The 20907-nt window shown below is 36.2% G+C and overlaps 1 protein-coding gene across 4 annotated transcripts in view; it reads right to left on the bottom strand.

The window, feature by feature from the left end:
* LOC123528431 (UDP-xylose and UDP-N-acetylglucosamine transporter-like) overlaps positions 1 to 20907 on the bottom strand; it is a 61257-nt gene that overhangs the window by 8800 nt on the left and 31550 nt on the right. For all 4 annotated transcript variants that reach the window (XR_008366835.1, XM_053522096.1, XM_045308132.2 and 1 more), the window contains exons 5-10: positions 19716 to 19765; positions 18462 to 18543; positions 13886 to 13937; positions 3622 to 3731; positions 1164 to 1239; positions 335 to 410 (exon numbers count right to left, since the gene is read on the bottom strand). Coding sequence is in view for 3 of the 4 variants with exons in the window: in XM_053522096.1 (XP_053378071.1) it covers positions 335 to 410; positions 1164 to 1239; positions 3622 to 3731; positions 13886 to 13937; positions 18462 to 18543; positions 19716 to 19765 (446 nt within the window). In the remaining variant the exon portion in view is untranslated. The remainder of the gene's footprint in view (positions 1 to 334; positions 411 to 1163; positions 1240 to 3621; positions 3732 to 13885; positions 13938 to 18461; positions 18544 to 19715; positions 19766 to 20907) is intronic.

Consider the following 20907-nt stretch of genomic DNA (forward strand, 5'->3'; position numbering starts at 1 on the left):
ACTTCTTAGCCTGAAGTAAAGGAATCAACTCCTCTCGCGACTGTCATTAAATTATTGTGTCACAACATTATAAATACTCCCTAATTTGAGCTAAAGGATTAAATTCTTCCCAAGAATGGCTTTTCCACGGTGTCATGGCACCATAATGACTCCTTAGTTCGAGGTAAAGGACCTGATTCCTCCTTAGACTGGCTTTTCCATGTAATTTTTCTAATTGATATCTGGTAAGAAACTCACATCAAATACATTGTAATACACATTTATGTTAAAAACGTCTTGTTTCATTTCCCTTTTAGACAAATAAATAATAATGATAATAAGCTACAAAGGATACTGTGTTATGACATTTCCTGCTAGGAAGAGCCACATCTTTGGTATAGTCAATCCAAGGGAGGTAAATCCTACTGGATCTGTAAAAGAAGGTATATATCAAAACAAGTACTACTTTTTAGTAAAGTTGATATAAATTCTCATATTGTATGGACCAAGCACGTAAGGTAAACACCTGATGTACTATCAAATCCAACAACTCAACTTAATTTGTGGAAACAGAATCCAAACATTTGCAGAGATTGGTAGAGATTTTCCTTGCACTTTATCCACATTTTATAGTCTTAAGTTGTATATGACTTTAATCCTGAATCATGGCCCAGCAATCTTTAACCCTTATCATGCTGGACACGACTGATTCTGCCTTTGTGACCAGTATAGATCATGATCAGCCTGCACGGCATATACGGTCAACCTGCGTTATAAATTTAACCCTGCTAGATCCGCAGGTCTCAAACCTTGGACCCCAACAACAGCGTTATAAAGGGGTCCCAGTGTACTGAGCAGCCAACTGGAGTAACAGATTAGTTTCACTTGTTCCTATAAAAGTCACCTTAAGACAGGCTGAGGTGCATTTTGTGTCAGCAAAAGAAATATTACTGTGAAATCATAAAGATTCTGACGGGACTAATTTCTGTGAATTTCGTAGTTAAGTCAGTCCTGGAAATTTAATCCCAATGAACAATATTAGAAAAGTTTCAATTCATATTATGGTTAAGAGCAGAAATCCACAAATTCATATTCCCATGTAACAGCTTTTTTTGGCCAAAGCCATGAAATTTTATGCACACAAAATTATAAAATTTCACAGTAATCATTCCATCATGTGTTACCTGATTGATTAAACAGCAGTACATGCTTGTATATATCTGGTGCTACCATCAGGAACCCAGGTAAAGGTAGGGCATGCTGAAATAGTGATAATATCAGAAATTTATATCTCATTCAAAAGATAATTATATCAAAATTGTTATAAAAATTGCTAATGTTTAAGGCATGTAGGTATACAAGTATGATATTTTGAAAATATCATTTACAATTAAAACTTTTATTTTGTTTATATTGATTTAAAGGTAATAGCTTATATGACTCACTCTTGAGTCTGTCCTTTTGAATAAAACAGTACTATTGTCATATAAGGACACATTTAGTTGTTTTGCACTAGGAACTGAACCCATGATCCCCAGTGTGAGAGGCAAAATTTTTTAAGTTACTTACAGACCAGGGACCAAGCCCTTTGAAAACAAGGCAGTCTGAAAGACAGCTAAATCCCCCGCCACTGCTATGGATAGTGAAAGGGTAAAACCTTTGATTTTAGCTGTGACCTTGACCTTGAACTGACATGACTGACCAATGAATTCTGCACAACGTCTTGATGAGGTGATCATTTGACCAAAGTTTCATGAAAATCCTTCAAGGGGTTTAGGAGATACAGAGCTGAAACCTTTGACCTTCAGTTGTGACTTGACCTTCAGTTGACATGGCTGACTCATGAGTTCTTGATGAGGTGATCATTTGACCCAAGTTTGATGGAAATCCTTCTAGGGGTTAACGAGATACAGAGTGGACACCAAATGAAAGGCTCAAACCTTCGACCCTTCGTTGTGACCTTGACCTTGAGCTGGCATGGTTGACTCATAATTTCTGCACATCGTTCTGATGAGGTAATCATTTGACCCAAGTTTTATAAAATTCCTTCAAGGGGTTTAGGAGATATAGAGCGGACACGAAATGGAAGGCTCAAACCTTTGACCTTCAGTTGTGACCTTGACCTTGAGCTGACATGGCTGACTCATAAGTTCTGCACATCGCCTTGATGAGGTGATCGTTTGACCCAAGTTTGATGAAAATCCTTCAAGGGGTTTAGGAGATATTGAGCGGACACAAAATGAAAGGTTCAAACCTTTGACCCTAAGTTATGACCTTGACCTTGAGCCGGCATGACTGACTCATGGGTTCTGCACATCGTCTTGATGAGGTGATCATTTGACCCAAGATTTATAAAATTCCTTCAAGGGGTTTAGGAGATATAGAGCGGACACAAAATGGCAGGCTCAAACCTTTGACCTTGAGTTGTGACCTTGACCTTGAACGGACAAGGCTGATTCATGGGTTCTGCACATCATCTTGATGAGGTGATCATTTGACCCAAGTTTAATGAAAATCCTTCAAGGGGTTTAGGAGATATGGACACAATTTTGTTACAGACGGAAGGACGGAAAGACGGAAGGACGGAAGGGCAGACGGATGGAAGGACAGTCGCAGACCATTCCTATAATCCCTCCGCCACGGCGGGGGATTAACTACAACACAGAGGGCAGTCGTTTAATTGGTACATCATGAAACACATTAAATTATGTAAACATTCAGTCATGTTCTAAAATAGTTGACTTTACAAATTTAATCATGTATTCATCATGTATGTGGTACTTTTATAGGCAGCAGCATAAGTCACTTGTTAGTTTCATGAAAATCCTTCAAGGGGTTTAGGAGATATGGACCGGACACAATTTTGTTACAGACGGAAGGACGGAAAGACGGAAGGACGGAAGGGCAGACGGATGGAAGGACAGTCGCAGACCATTCCTATAATCCCTCCGCCACGGCGGGGGATTAACTACAACACAGAGGGCAGTCGTTTAATTGGTACATCATGAAACACATTAAATTATGTAAACATTCAGTCATGTTCTAAAATAGTTGACTTTACAAATTTAATCAAGTATTCATCATGTATGTGGTACTTTTATAGGCAGCAGCATAAGTCACTTATTTTTTCTCTAGGTAACAGCTTTTTCAATAATGATAAAATATCCATTTACAGTTGAATGCCAATACCAAATGGTAACATAAAAGTACTTTAACTTGAAAATCTTATTTACTTTAAACTTCCATTTATTTACTTTGCTGGGTTCAAAGTCATACCAACACAGTTTAGGCAATATGGCGAGACTTGTTGGTTGCGAAGACCCAAGGTGTGCCTCTAGGCATTGCTGCAGGCTGGGCAGGCACCTAGGTAGAACCACCAACCTTTTGTAAGCCAGCTGGATGGCTTCCTTTCAGGAAGAATTCTACATCCAAACTGAGCTTTCCAACCCACATCAGTGAGGGGCAAGGGATTCAGAGTCTGCAACTTTAACCACTCAGCCACAGATGCCCCTACTTAAATTTCCAAGCTCAACATATTATTCTTATTCTTATATCGTACCATTGTTACCTCTTACCTAATGTAAATTTTTTGTTTATTTAAATCACCATTGAAACTACAGTACATATCATTCATGTGCTTACATTGAAGAAAAGCGATTCCTTAGGATGTTTTCCATACTCTTTATAAATGGTCTCCTGGTATATTCCCATCCTGGCAGTAAGAAATAGAGACAGAACTAGGGTCCCAACACCTGTAAACAAATCAAACTTCAGTATATAATAATGTAGCTTATTATTAAAACATACTACTAGTTTGGTTATGGAAATCATAAATTGGGCTTGGCCACCTCCCTGCTGAAAACAAGAGCACCATCTTGTGGGTGCTGACGCTCATCTGATTTTTTTTTGTAAAATAGAAAAATTGTCCTACCCATGATTTTCTAAGTCAAAAATGGGCAATAATCTTGCAAAAAGCAGGATGGAGTTATGTTTCTTGATGTACATAGTCAGTTTATGATGGTGAACAACTGTTGCAAGTTTCAAAGCAATAGCTTGAATAGTTTAGGAGAAAAGCTGACTTAAACATAAAACTTAACCAATAAATCTGATATTTTCTAAGTCAAAAAGGGGCCATAACTCTTGCAAATACAGGATGGAGTTATGTTTCTTGCCGTACATGGTAAGCTTATGATGGTGAACAAGTGTTGCAAGTTTTAAAGCAATAGCTTTGATAGTTAATGAGAAAAGCTGACTTAAACATATTACTCAGCCAAGAAAACTGATTTTCTAAGTCCAGAAGGGGGAATAATTCTTGAAACAAGAGGGCCATGAAGGCCCTATATCGCTCATCTGTTATCATTGCACTTAAGGACAAGTCTTCAAGGTCAAAAGATCATAATAAAAATCAATCAAAAGAATTATCAGAAAATATAGTTGAAATTTTCTTAAAGTAACTTTAAAAACAAGATTTGAAAACTTTTTGTAGAGGTCCACTAGGCAATGCTACATGTCAAATATCTAAGCTCTAGCCCTTCTGGTTTATTTTTAGAAAAATTTTGAAGATTTTCCTATGTAAAATCAACAAAATTTTGAAGATTTTTCCATGTACAATCAAGTAACCCGATGGGGCGGGGTCAATTTGACCCCAAGGGTCATGATTTGAATAAATTTTGTAAAAGTCTACTAGGCAATGCTACATGTCAAACATCTAAGATCTAGGCCTTCTGGTTTATTTTTAGAATTTTTTTTAAAGATTTTCCTATGTAAAATCAAGTGACCCCTAGGGCGGAGTCAATTTTGACCCGGGGGTCATGCTTTGAAATTTTTTTGTAGAGGTCCACTAGGCAATGCTTCAAACCAAATATCTAGGCTCTAGGCCTTCTGGTTTATTTTTAGAAAAATTTTGAAGATTTTCCTATGTAAAATCAAGTGACCCCTGGGTCAGGGTCAATTTTGCAGGGGGTCATGATATGAATAAATTTTGTAGAGGTCCACTAGGTAATGCTACATGTGAAATATCTAAGCTCTAGACCTTCTGGTTTATTTTTAGAAAAATTTTGAAGATTTTCCTATGTAAAATCAACTGACCCCTAGGGCGGGGTCAATTTTGACCCCCGGGTAATTATTTGAACAACTTTAGTAGAGGTCCACTAGGCAATGCTGCATGTCAAATATCTAAGCTCTAGGGCTTCTGGTTTTTGAGAAGAAGATTTTTTAATATTTTCCTATATAAAATCAAGTGACCCCTGGGGCGGGGTCAATTTTGACCCCAGGGGGTCATGATTTGAACAAATTTTGTAGAGGTCCACTAGGCAATGCTACATGTGAAATATCTAAGCTCTAGGCCTTCTGGTTTATTTTTAGAATTTTTTTGAAGATTTTCCTATGTAAAATCAAGTGACCCCTGGGGCGGGGTCAATTTTGACCCCGGGGTCATGATTTAAACAATTTTAGTAGAGGTCCACTAGGCAATGCTGCATGTCAAATATCTAAGCTCTAGAGCTTCTGGGTTTTGAGAAGAAGATTTTGTAAGATTTTCCTATGTAAAATCAAGTGACCCCTGGGGCGGGGTCAATTTTGACCCCAGGGGTCATGATTTGAATAAACTTGGTAAAGGTCCACTAGGCAATGCTTCACACCAAATATCTAAGCTCTAGGGCTTCTGGTTTTTGAGAAGAAGATTTTTAAAGTTTTTCCTTTCGGTTGCCATGGCAACCAGGGTTCTGCATGGAATTCAATTCTTTGAACAATTTTGAAAGCGAGCCACCCAAGGATCATTCCTGTGAAGTTAGGTGTAATTCTGCCCAGTGGTTTTCAAGAAGAAGATTTTTTAGAGATTGTTGATGGACGACGCACCACTGACGATGGACGACGCACTACGCACGACGGACACCAAGTGGTCACAATAGCTCACCTTGTCACTTCGTGACAGATGAGCTAAAAAGCAGGAAGAAGTTATGTTTCTTGATGTACAGGGTCAGCTTATGATGGTGAACAAGTGTTGCAAGTTTCAAAGCACTAGCTTTGATAGTTTAAGAGAAAAAGTTGACCTAAACATAAAACTTAACCAAGAAATCTGATATTTTCTAAGTCCAAAAGGGGCAATAATTCTTGCAAAAAGCAGGATGGAATTATGTTTCTTGATGTACAGGTCAGCTTATGATGATGAACATGTGTTGCAAGTTTCAAAGCAATAGCTTTGATAGTTTAGGAGAAAAGTTGACCTAAACATAAAACTTAACCAAGAAATCTGATATTTTCTAAGTACAAAAGGGGCCATAAATCTTGCAAAAAGCAGGATGGAGTTATGTTTCTTGCTGTACAGGGTCAGCTTATGATGGTGAACAAGTGTTGCAAGTTTCAAAGCAATAGCTTTGATAGTTTAGGAGGAAAGCTGACCTAAACATAAAACTTAACCAGTCAATGCCAACGCAGACGCCGATCAAGTGATGACAATAACTCATCATTTTTTTTTCAAAAAATCAGATGATCTAAAAATGTTTTTATGTAAAAGATGACCAAGAGGAAAAAGGGGAATAATTCAGTAAAAGCAGAGAAAAGAGTGATGGTTCCTGCACACAGAACTTCCTCTCAATGTCTTTTATCATATTTGATGTATATTCTGTAAAATGTCAACTCCATTCCTTCAACAGTTTTAAACTTTAGCCTGCTGGCATAAGGTGATTTCATCTTCACAACCAGTGCAGACCATGATCAGCCTGCATATCTATGCAGATCATGGTCTGCACCAGTCACTATTTAGTGAATTTAGTGAACATCCCTTTGAATAATAAGTGGTGCTGCCTATATTGAATGACGGACCAGTCCATTTTAGAAATTAAGCAGGGGTTACATCAGTCAAGCACAGTAAAATATAACCAAGGAAGATAATAAAACTTTCTGGGCAGCACAAGTTCTGTTTCCAAAGCCTGTATTTAGGTAAATATTAAACTAATAACTCCTTCTTGAGAAGAAAGATATATACACTTTACATATTTTTTCTCTAATTACTTTAAAGACACTAAATCACAATTACATATTTTCATATCAAAATGCTGCACAAATAAAATGTCTAAATAAAAAGATTTTTACTGCACAGATCTTGGACATACACATGTACTGCACTAAAATAAGAAACAACAACAACATATATTAACAAATACTGACAATCTTATGAACAAAACACAAATTATCTTCACCTGCTATAATATTTTTAAGGATGTAACAAACAGATTTATTGGTGAGAAAAACCAACATTAGCCTGAATGTAAAGCTATGACATGATCTGTTCTTTGCAAGTAACTGCCAAATCATCAAAGAGAACATATGCCTCTCCTAAGATCAAACTCAAAACCCTATGATCTGTAGATCTGCACTCTCCCTTCTGAGCTAAATGGGCAGGCCTGGTTCATGACAAGTTGTTAAAGGGTTCTATTTTCAGCTCTGCTAGCCCCAATGGGACCAAGCACAACCAAGTTTATAAACTTGAAAGAGGACCTTACAAGGATGTTACAGAGATAATTTGGTGAAGATCATGAGATGCAGTTATAAAAGTAAAGTGTTGGTTTATTATAGTGTCACCCCTACCAAGTTGGCTTATAAGACACCTATTATACATTAATCAGCATTACTTCCCGATTCCTATTTTTTAAATGCCAGGTACCAGGAAGGTAGTCAATCTGTAACCATTATTTAACTAGCTGGCAGCTCACCAACCTGTCTCTCTTCAGTAACAAGTTCAACCTCTGACAGGGCTACAACCTTCAACCTCCCGATTGCAGGACAAGTGCTTTATCCATTAGGCCACCACAGCTTGGTTGTATGTAGATTCTTCTATGTTTAGCAGCCTCTACTTGGGGCCTAGCAGAAACTTTGAACAAGTTTGAGAGAGAACCTACCAGGATGCTACAGACCAAGTTTGGTGAAGATCTATCAAGTTGTTCATGAGATGATAATATTCAAAGTAAAAAACTACTGCCAGATGACAGGCAATGGATAAAGCGCCATCAAAATAGCTCATTCTGGTTCAAGTCATGAAATATGAACATCTATTTATAAGTTATATTTCTACTAAATCCATATGATAATGCCCATTTGGATAAATTTGGTACAAATATTAGAATATTTCTAACTAGTCACTAAAAAGCGATTAAATAATCAACAGTTGTTTACACAGACAACTAATAAACTAAAAACACATTTTATATAACCCTAAGAAATATGTCATGTATGTGAACCATTTCAATAAACTAAAACAAGACCTTTACAAGAATTCTACAAAGTTTAGTGAAGCAGTTTATATGATAATGTTTCTATATCTATTTAAGCTCTGGTGATCTCTAAATGGGCTCAAGCATAATATTTGAACAAAGTTCAAAGAAAAATGATAAAGACAAAGTTTGGTGAAGAAAAATCAAGCGTTTATGACAAAACGTTGCTCATTTCAATTTGCTTTGTTCTTTTAATTCTGGTGACCCCTGAAAGGGGCACAACAGAACCATTCGAACAATCTGAAATAAGACCTTCTATAAGGCTACAGACCAAGTTTGACGAAGATCCAAGATTCAAGTGGTTCTTGTGAGGAAGTCATTTAATTTTTTTCTATTTTTAGCTCTGCTTGCCCCTTAATGGGCCAAGCAGGGCCACTTGAACCAGCCTGACAGAGGATGTTAGAGGGATACTATAGACCAAGTTTGGTGAAGATCTATGAAGTGGTTCATGAGAAGAAATCCTTTGCAAGGAAGCTTCTGACCAAGTTTTGTGAAAATCTATTATGTGGTTCATGAGAAGAAGTTAGTTAAAGCCAGATGAAGGTCAAAGCACAATTACAACACTTCAGTTCAGGTGAGCTAAAAACTGCAAAAAGAGGCAGGGGTCACGCTGTTGATCGCCACTTGAGCCATTTGCGACAAAAAATTAAATGTGGCTCCGAAATTTTCAAATTGGCGAAAATGTCCCGAAGCTATGTCTGTCTGCAAAACTATGAATATTGCCAGTTTTACGAACCAAAAGGTGTGAAAAATCAATAATCTGTGTAGACAAACAACATCCGTTGTTGAAAGGGAGGGAGCCAATTTGCACAATTTTTATTTGATCAGGCAGTTAACTGGTGATAAAAAGATTATTGAATAACAAACTGGATAATTATAATCATCATTTTGTGCGCTTGATACGATTTAATGAGCAATCGGCCGTTACACGATCTATAGCAAATTTTCTATGATTGCCGAGGGTTAGTTTGGACAAAAACAAATAAAAAATGCTTTAGATAAGCAGAAATTGTAAGTATTGAATAGCTATGATGATAGAAAAGCAATAAAACATAGGTATTTTATCAAATATTTAATTCTAACTTACGTTTTTTGTATTTGTCACCAGTTTTCGCGACCGTGATTTCCGGATATTTCTGTCATTTCTGACGTGAATTTTTAGTGCAATCTTAATAAAAAGCCAATAAAAAGTCTACATTTAAAAAAAATTGACAACTGTTGCAAAAGGAGCTCTTATTTTGAAGTATTTTCCGAGAATAAAACATGTGAAGGCATCGATCCCCACCCACTTATAGGCAGTGTGCAAAATAAGACACTGCTTAAACAAAATTTCTTCTTTTTAGACATCTTTATTTTAAATGTGATTTTCAGAATTTTTTTTATTAAATGGCAGATGTTTATAAAAATGATAATTTTAGAAGTTAACAAAAATTAATTTTCTAAGTAGCTTTTTAAAGGGTTACCAAGAAATATGTAATAACTACATTAATTTCTTGAGTGGTATGAGTACTTTGGTACATATAATGTAGTCCTACAAGAACGTCAATGCTATGCGCTTCGCCGTTGTTGGCCTCATAATTTTCTTTGGAAAAAGCAGTGGCTCAGAGAAAAAAATTCCCAGTGTGACCCCTGAGAGGTGAGCTAAAATCTGCAAAATAAATAAGATCTATGGCTGCATGAAATATAAGCTTGTGTTCAGGATCAATACTGATGATCATGCCATTAACATACAAGAGGCCCTACTGGGCCTCAAGCTGCACACCCAAGAAGGACTGAGACCATTTCACCCAGCTTCTGACCATGTAAGGTGAACATCCATTAAGAGTTCATTAAAAGTAATAAAGCATTTTCTGTTTTCTGCTGTGAAGTCCCAAAATGTGTAACCATTATAGCAATCTTGAGAGAGGTCCAACCATGGGTGCTACACATCAAGTTTGGCCTACTTAGTTCATGAGAAGAAGCTGTTTAAAGATTTCAGCTCTGGCAGCCCCTAGTTTCAATCAAGCAGAAACATTTAAATAAAATTAATAAAGGGCCATCCAAGGCTACTGCAGACCATGTTAAACAAAGGCCTTTCAAGAGGTTCATGAGAATATGTTATTTAAAGCTCTTTTTTTTATTTTCTGATGGCCACTTATAAGCAAAACCATCTGAATGAAAATACTGTGAGAGAGCTCCATGCAAGGATGCTATGGAACAAGTTTTGTGAAGATTATTATCATAAGAAAGAATTTGCATGAAGATTTTTTCTCTGTTTTTAGCTCTGGTGGTCTTTAAATGGGGTAGAGTAGGACCATTTGAACAAAACTGAGACAGGTCTGTGCAAGGATTGCAACAGGCCAAGTAAGATGAATATCTTAAAACGGACCTAGAGGAACCATTTGAACACCTGACAAATGTTTGATGAAGATTCATCAAGTGATTCATGAGAAGCCGATTAAAGTCTTTTTTTGTTGTTTTTTTTTCCTTCAATTTTTAGCAAAAGAAGGCCCCTAAAAGGGATCAAGCAGAACCATATCAGAAAAACTGAGCAAAGACCTTACAATGTTGCTACAGTCCAATTTTGGTGAAGATCCACCAAGTGGTTCATGAAGAGAAGGTGTTCAAAAATTTTTTTAATGATTTTAGCTCTTACAAGAGCCAAGCAGAAAATGGATTCAAAACTAACCAAGATATTTTGAAAATCAAAAATATTCCCTTACCGCCCTCATAGATCTATAGAAAGATGTATAATATCAATGGTTTTGTCTTGTATTTAACGTTTATAATGCTGGAAACAATTGATTCTACCTTTGTGACCAGTGCAGATCATGATCAGCCTGCACATGCAAGCAGTCTGATCATGATCTGCACTGTTCGCCATTCAGTCAGTATCTCTTTGGTATGCACCCCTTTTAACAGTTAAAGATACCGGACAAATTGAAAGATGGACAAGTTCATTAAAGAAATTTAGCAGGGTAAGGGTTAAAGAGAAATCAAGCAAAAAGCTTGTTATGGAAAAGGTGGGTTGTCCAGTAAAATACTGCCCTAAGGAAGTCTGCAACTGTTGGAAGTTGGAAATGATAGAGTGACACAACCTTCAGCAGCCTGTATTAGATATCCCCATGAGTTTTATTTTTCCACGTAATAAATTCTGATCAAAAGTATCGAAAGCTTTTTGCAAATCTATAATAACCATACCAATAAATATGGCTGTAGATCTCTTTGTCCTGAAATGGCCTAAGAGATGAAGATATATGTCAGTTTAGTGTGAAATCATATAAAACCTGACTGATGTTCAAAGAGAAATCACTTTTACCTAAATACACTTCTACAGCTCTTTGTTGAATCTTGGGAATAATACTAAAACTTTAGTGAGGTCTGCTATTCCCGATACCAAGAGTAATTAATATTCTTTTTTGTACACAAGTTTGACAAAGGCAAGTTTCAACTCATCAGAAACATTATTATCAGAAAAAACTATTGATTGTCACTGTGACAGACAATTTTTAAAAATCAACAGTTTCTTTTCAAATATCTTGAAACAGACATATTGATTATCGATGTAACAAATAAAAATCAGCAATTTCTTTTAAAAACTCTTGTGGAAGTTACCAACAAAACCTGTGCTTGTACAAATATTCTAAATATTGTTTTTTTATATACATGTATATAAAATATTCATATACATTTTTTTAGTTACAGTGTAACTTCCGAAAACCGAACGACATCCGGACAAGCCTAAAAGTTCGGTTTTTGGAAGTTTCCAGAATTCAGAAGTTTGAAGGTTTGTAGGCAAAGTGGACTTGGTGCAAAAGAGTTGTTTTCTTACACGTAGGATGTATGAGATTATTATGCTTTTTATTTTTTCTATTTTATTAAAAGTAATTAATTAATTTATTTATTTATTAATTAGTTATAAACATTAATGATAATAAATACATAAATAACAAATATAAAAAGAAACAACATAATCCTAAATATTAGCATTTATGCAAACATTTTTCACTTAATTTTACCATCTTTGGAGTTCGGAGTTCGTCAACATTTCGTTAATTTTAACAATGCATAGTTTAATCGATGTAACTAAATGAACTAAAACACCTATCTTACTTTTGTTCAAACATTAAAAAAGGTTATCACACCAAGATATTTGATTTATCACGTTTTCATAAATTGAATACAATGAAAGTTATCGCTAATTGTTTCCTTATTTTTGCATCTTATGATCATTGTGATTATCTAGCGTGTCAAAATAAACACGGGCCGCAAGCGTTTTAGACACTTTTAACCCGGCAAAAATTTTGCTGTTCGGTTTTTTGAGGTCAATTTTAGTGTTGAAATATAAACGGTCCTTCAAAAATCGTCCGGTTTTCAGAATTCGGAAGTTCCGGTTTTCAGAAGTTAAAACTATATAGAAATAAGAACAGAGAAAATTGGGACCTTGAGTTTCGTGCGGTTTTCAAAGGTTTCCGGTTTTCAGAAGGTCCGGTTTTCGGAAGTTACACTGTAATACCTGTCTGTGGGCTGAATAAATCTCTTAAACAGTACTAGAATTTACAGTGAACATTTCCCCCAATTGGGTGCTTTGCTGTATAAGGAAAGAAGTCATAAATGGAAGATGGATGATCAAAGTGACCTTGACCTTTATAAAATGACTAGATGAATTTAATATGAGAGGAAAATATCTTAAGATATTGGTGACCTCCACATATGGTCATTCCCCCCCCCCCCCCCCACCCCACAAAAAAAAAATATGGTATGCACATCCAGCATTGATTTTTTTTTTAATTTCAGGGAATGACAGTAGGGCCCACTGGAAGGAAGAAATGGACTAAAATGGGAAAAAATCATGTCATAATGAAAACCAATATTTTTATTTATATATTACTCTTGTCCATCCCAGAAAAATAAGTTTCACATCTACGCTTCATGTTGATCTTAATATTTAAGATGTTTAATTGAAATCCCTTAAAAAATGTGAGAAAACACATCACTTAACAAATTGCAGATGAGGCTGAATGCTGAGGCCCCATCACAAATATAAATATTATGTTGAGTATATCTACACTTATTTAGCTCTGTAAGCATTTTGCAGAGGCGGACAGGGGCCTTCCACTCCCCTACCTTTGTCCATCCATTACTAGAAGTTCTCATATTTTTAGCTCTGGCGACCCCTGTAAGGGGTAAAACGCAAGCCTTCGTAAAAAGTTGAGATATATCCATGCAAAGCTTCAAGACAAATTTTGTAATGATCCATCAAGCAGTTCATGAATGAAGTCATTTAAAGGTTTTTTCTACTTTAAGCTCTAGCAGCCCCTAGAATTCACCAAGCAAAACCATTTTATCAAAATTAAGAGAAGACCATGCAAGGGTATTATGAATTAAATCTGATGAAGATCCATCATGTGGTTCTTGAGAAGAAGTTCTTTCGAGGTTTTTTTTCTATTTATAGCTCTGGCTATCTCTTAAAGGGGCCAGATAAACCTGAAAGATGACCTTATATATGTTTATCCTCCTGAAATTTGGGGAAATCACATTATAGAAATGCATCCTGCCAACTACTTAGTCTAGCATGAAAAATCAATTACAGCATTTGGAATGTTACCTTGAGAAATTCATAGGATAGAGTACAAAAAGGAAAATGTGTGACTCACCCATTACATAATTAAATACAAAATGCTCTACACTCTCCCCTTCATCTGCTTCCTGAAATAAACACGGTATAAAAATGACACATAACACAAGCATAGAATTATCTGATTAAGATTGATGTACTTCCATTTAGGTTTATGAGAAGTTTTAAGAGTTTATTCTATTTTTAGCTCTGTCGGCCCCTAAATGCAGTCAAGTCAAACCATTTAAAGACACTCAAGAGAGACCCATGCTAGGATGCTATAGACCATGTGTAATTCTGGCAAATAGTTTACGTGGAGAAGATGTTTTAAAAAAAATTGTGAAGAATGGTACAATGGCCGCCGGTTGATCCACCTGTACGCGTAGTTCTCCCAACATTTCTGTTTCAGGAGGGCTAATTAAAAGTAAAGTGGTCAAATTAACCGAGTATCAAATGACAAGATGGTGCTTATTTACTATTTCCAAATTGTAAAAGTGTATATATTCATGTTAGGAGTCAAATATTTTTACTTTTGATGGAAAACATGTGTTCAAAATCCATATACAGTTATACTTTTGTAGGTACATTATAGCATGTGGTATAACTTTTACCAAAGTCTCTAAATGTTAAAAGTGTATAATTCTGTTACATAAATCACATCACCAGTATATATTGCTTTCTGATAAAGAATTTGTTTGTTCTGGGTTTAACGCCATTTTTCAACAGTATTTCAGTCATGTAACGGCGAGCAGTTAACCTAACCAGTGTTCCTGGATTCTGTACCAGTACAAACCTATTCTCCGAAAGTAACTGCCAACTTCTCCACATGAATCAGAGGTGGAGGACGAATGATTTCAGACACAATGTTTTTTATTCTAAGAAGGTTTATATGAAAATGACTCATGTGACATTACATTTAAACTTTCCAAAACCATTGCTAGGCCACTGCTAGTACGTGTGCAATAGATACCTATTGTGATTATAAAGAATTTACATGACTGTCAGCAGATTCCCAGGTATAGATACCTATAGTGATCATAAAATAACTTACATGACTGTCAGCAGATTCCCAGGTATAGATACCTATAGTGATCATAAAATAACTTACATGACTGTCAGCAGATGCCCAGGTATAGATACATATAGTGATCATAAAATAACTTACATGACTGTCAGCAGATGCCCAGGTATAGATACCTATAGTGATCATAAAATAACTTACATGACTGCCAGCGGATGCCCAGGTATAGATACCTATAGTGATTATAAAATAACTTACATGACTGTCAGCAGATGCCAGGATATAGATACCTATTGTGATCATAAAAGAACTTATATGACTGTCAGCAAATGCCCAGATATAGATACCTATTTGATCATAAAGAACTTACATCACTGTCAGCAAATGCCCATGTATAATTAGCTATTGTGATCATAAAAGAACTTACAGGACTGTCAGCAAATACTCAGGTACAGATATGTATTGTGAATTTGTGATCATAAAGAACTAACATGAATGTCAGCAGATGCCAGGATATAGATACGTACTGTGATCATAAAAGAACTTACATGACTGTCAGCAGATTCACAGGTATAATAAAGAACTAACATGACTGTCAACACATGCCCAGATGAAGATACCAATTGTGACCATACTGAACTTAAGGACTGTCAGCAGATGCCCATTTATAGACACCTATTGTGATCATAAAGAACTTTCAAGACATTCATCAGATGCCCAGGTGTAGACACCTATTGTGATCATAAAGAAACTAAGTGACTGTCAGCAGATGTCCAAGTATAGATACCTATTGTGATCATCAAAAACTAACATGACTGTCAGCAGATCATGAGATGCCAAGGTATAGATACCTATAGTGATCATAAAAAAAACTTACATGAATGTCAGCAGATGCCCAGATATAGATACCTATTATTATTATAAAGAATTTACATGACAGTCAGCAGATGCCAGGATATAGATACCTATTGTGATCATAAAAGAACTTACAGGACTGTCAGCAAATGCCAAGGTATAAATACCTATAGTGATCGTAAAGAACTAATATGACTGTCAGCACATGCCCAGGTAAAGATACCTGTTGTGATCATAGTGAACTTACAGGACTGACAGCAGATACCCAGGTATAAATACCTTCTGTGATCATAAAGAACTAACATGACTGTCAGCAGATGCCAGGATATAGATTCCTATTATGATCATAACAAGAGGGTCATGATGACCCTGGATCGCTCACCTGAGTAATATGAGCTACGTATTTCAAATGTCAAACTGATGATTTTATAATTTTTTTGGAAGATTTTCCGATGTACAATCAAGTAACCCCTGGGGCGGGACCAACTTTACCCCGGGGGTCATGATTTGAACAAAGTTTGTAGAAGTCTACTAGGCGATGTTACATATCAAGTATCTAAGCCTTCTGGTTTATTTTAGCAAATTTATGAAGATTTCCCTATGTACAATCAAGTAACCCCTGGGGCCGGGTCAGTCTGACCCTAAGGGGTCAAGATTTGAACAACTTTTGAAGAGGTCCACTAGGCAATGCTACATGTCAAATATCTAAGGTCTAGCCCTTCTGGTTTATTTTTAGAAAATTTTGAAGATTTTTCTATGTACAATCAGGGAACCCCATGGGACGGGGTCAATTTGACCCTGGGGGTCATGATTTGAACAAATTTTGTAGAAGTCTACTAGGCAATGCTACATGTCAAATATCTAAGATCTAGGCCTTCTGGTTTATTTTTTGAAAAAATTTGAAGATTTTCCTATGTACAATCAAGTAACCCCTGGGGTGGGGTCAATTTTGACCCCGGAGATCATGATTTGAATAAATTTTGTAGAGGTCCACTAGGCAATGCCACACGTGAAATATCTAAGCTCTAGGCCTTCTGGATTATTTTTAGATTTTTTTTTAAGATTTTCCTATATAATACCAGGTCCACTAGGCAATGCTACAAGTCAAATATCTAAGCTCTAGGCCTTCTAGTTTATTTTTAGAAAATTTTGAAGATTTTACTATGTACAATCTTGTAACCCCATGGGGCGGGGTCAATTTGATCCCAAAGGTCATTATTTGAACAAATTTTGTAGAAGTCTACTAGGCAATGCTACATGTCAAATATCTAAGATCTAGGCCTTCTGGTTTATTTTCAGAAAAGTTTTTAAGATTTTCCTATGTAAAATCAAGTGACCCCTGGGGCGGTGTCAATTTTGACCTGGAGATCATGATTTGAAAATTTTTTGTAGAGGTCCACTAGGCAATGCTACACGTGAAATATCTAAGCTCTAGGCCTTCTGGTTTATTTTCAGAAAATTTTTGAAGATTTTCCTATGTACAATCAAGTGACCCCTGGGGCGGGGTCAATTTTGACCCATGGGGTCATCATTTGAACAAATTTTGTAGAGGTCCATGAAGCAATGCTACATGTGAAATATCTAAGCTCTAGGCCTTCTGGTTTATTTTTTAGCAAATTTTTGAAAATTTTCCTATGTAAAATCAAGTGACCCCTGGGGAGGGGTCAATTTTGACCCATGGGGTCATGATTTGAACAAATTTTGTATGGGTCCATGAAGCAATGCTACATGTGAAATATCTAAGCTCTAGGCCTTCTGGTTTATTTTTAGAACATTTTTGAAAATTTTCCTATGTAAAATCAAGTGACCCCTGGGGCGAGGTCAATTTTAACCCCAGGGTCATGATTTGAATAACTTAGTAGAGGTCCACTAGGCAATGCTACATGTCAAATATCTAAGCTCTAGGCTTTCTGGTTTTTGAGAAGAAGATTTTTTAAGATGTTCCTATGTAAAATCAAGTGACCCCTGGGGCGGGGTCAATTTTGACCCCTGGGTCGTGATTTGAACAAACTTGGTAGAGGTCCACTAGGCAATGCATCACACCAAATATCTAAGCTCTAGGGCTTCTAGTTTTTGAGAAGAAGATTTTAAAAGTTTTTCCTTTCGATTGCCATGGCAACCAGAGTTCTGCATGGAATTCAATTCTTTGAAAAAAATTTAAAGAAGACCGTCCAAGGAACATCCCTGTGAAGTTTCATCAAAATTGGTCTGTTGGTTTAGGAGGAGATGTTGTTTAAAGGAAAGTGTGGACGGACGGACGCCGGACGGACGGATGGACGCCGGACGGTGAGCGATCACAATAGCTCACCCCGAGCACTTTGTGCTCAGGTGAGCTAAAAAACTTACATGGCAGTCAGCAGATGCCCAGATAAAGATACCAATTGTGACCATAGTGAACTTACAGGTATGTCAGCAGATGCCCAGGTATAGACACCTATTGTGATCATAAAGAACTTACAAGACATTCAGCAGATGCTAAGGTATAGACACCTATTGTGATCATAAAGAAACTAAGTGACTGTCAGCAGAGGCCCAGGTATAGATACCTACAGTGATCATAAAAGAACTTCCATGACTGTCAGCAGATGCTCGGGTATAGATACCTATAGTGATCATAAAAGAACTTACATGACTCTCAGCAGATGCCTGGATGTAGATACATATTGTGATCATAAAGAACTTACATGACTGTCAGCAGATGCCCAGGTATAGATATCTATAGTGATCATAAAGAACTTACATGACTGTCAGCAGATGCCCATGTACATGCACAGATGCCTATTGTGATCATTATCACTGATAGATGCTTGCTTATTGGATATCTGTAAGAATAAATATCTTTTTTTAAGTTTTAATGCTGAAAATGTTAATTGTGAAAATCCACTTCTAATATTTGTACAAGTTTTATGCTTCCTATTGATTAATATAGAGTGGTGGAACCTATGCTCGCGGTATTTTGTACATATATAATCTTTTTAAGAAGCAAGAAAAAATTATTATTTCGATTTGCCTATGCAAAAACATAAAGTTATCCTCCTTTTATCGAAACATATTGTTGATGTGCGTCATCACGTGACTTAGTCGTCTTGTGAGCTATCGACACGGCATACGTGAAAAGGTGAAAATTCGCCCTGAAGGGAACCTATGCTGGCTGTATGTAATATCGATTAAACTTAGGACGAAAAAAAAAATCAGCAGGCTAAAAATGAACAAACAAGCATATGCAAATATAATATTTAGAACATTAATCATTTATTATGTGAAAAACAAAATAAATGGGGATAAAATTTATTATGTGCCTCTATGTGTATATTTCCCTTTCAGAAATGGAGTCACTATTAGAACAAAGCTTAAAAACGTATAATAATGTTGTTTAAAAACAGAATGTTCAAGTATTAAAGATTCAAACAACGACAGTGATTAACTCGCTAATGTTTTCTACATTTCTTTTGTGTGTAGGAAATTTACTCCTCCCTACATCTCAGAAAGAACCATTTGGACTTTGTCAAAATACTAAGATCAACATCGATCTTTTCATGGTTCGAAAGGCACTCGTAGTGTAGCCAGGCCTCACATTCATCACATCTTGCTCTTAAATGTATCTTATATCTGAATGTAATGCATGATTTCTAAAAAAACTAACTTTAGTTTAGTGATTTTGACATATTTGTGTGAGATTTGTGCGACGGATACAGATTGCGTAAAATGTATCTGCTGCTGTATACGTCACGTGAGCGGCACGCGTGACTATCGCTACATTTGTTGCAAAGGCATTTCACCACTGGTCGGTGTTGAACATAGCATGATGAAATATTTTTATCAGTGCTTCTGCAGAGAGCATATTCATCGAAATACCGCGAGCATAGGGATACCGCAAGCATAGGTTCCACCACTCTAGTTAAAAGCATTTCTTTTTTTTTCTTCTTTTTTTTGAAAAATCCATGTTGAGTTTTTTAACAAGAAGGGAATATTTAGGATTTGTGTAGATACTTACTTCCTTTTCAAGATAAGAACACCAAGTACAAGACTTGCAATAAGAGATCCCTGAAAAATTCAAAAATAGTGGTCCTTAGTCTTTCTATACTAGCTATCACAGTCTATATTGAAAGAACAAATAGAATAAACTAAAAATAGGGTAAAACAGCTGAGACATAAAATTCCAACGTTGGTATAACTTCCAACTACACACTTCACACATAGCAAAAATTTGGTTAATTTAACACAAGACAGACCATCATATCAAGATTACCACCTCCACTGGGATATATTTTTCAGCTATATGATCTGTTATATTCAATTTTAGTGAATGTTGGCGAGTGTATATCCTGTTTTCAATAATCTTACAGTTGTTTCCTAGAAAAGAAAATGCCAGAATAGACTAGCTTACAACTCCAAAGAAATTACATTATACATTTTTTAATAATCTGTCTAGTCTAATCTACACTTTATTATGATAGCTAATTTCACAATTAGTCTTAATGCTATGAGCATCAACGTCAAAATTATGTTCAATACCTTTAACAATACCATTTTACTGAAAATGTAAAATGTAATCACTTATTTCTTTAGGTCATTCACGAGGATGCATGCTGTTGTGGTTCAAACTGGTAAAATATTAGCCGTTTTCAATACATATATGTTCCGCATGATGATGAGTCCAACGTTACTGAGTATGTAATTTTCAGTTTCAAATAAACTGTGACCTTTGACCAAATGAATCTCCCCAATTAAAAACAGACAGACAGTCATTTTTCAAAGTTTGAATGACTTAAGCCAAATGATTTCTCCTGATTTCACAGTGACCTTTGATCTACTGACCCCACACAGATTGGGATCATCTACAAGCAATCCTAGCATGAAGTCTGACAGCTAAAAGCCAAGCTTTTACCAGCTTGTAATCAGAGAAAAAATTCCAGTCTCAAGGTCATGGTGGCCTTGACCTTTGATCTATTGATCCCAAAACAATAGGGGTCATCTACTGAGAGTAGGCAATATGTCTGAGGTCACAATGACCTTGACCTTGGATGTACTGATGTCAAAACAATAAGTGTCACCCACTGAGAGTAGGCAAAAATCTAATGATGTCTTAGGTCACAGTGGCCTTGACCTTTGACCTACTGTTCTAAAGAAAAGCTATAGGGGATCATCTACTGACAGGGAGCAATCATTCTATTAAGTTTATACAA

Source organism: Mercenaria mercenaria, chromosome 13 (assembly GCF_021730395.1).
Source record: "Mercenaria mercenaria strain notata chromosome 13, MADL_Memer_1, whole genome shotgun sequence".
NCBI classification, from domain to species: Eukaryota; Metazoa; Mollusca; class Bivalvia; order Venerida; family Veneridae; genus Mercenaria; species Mercenaria mercenaria.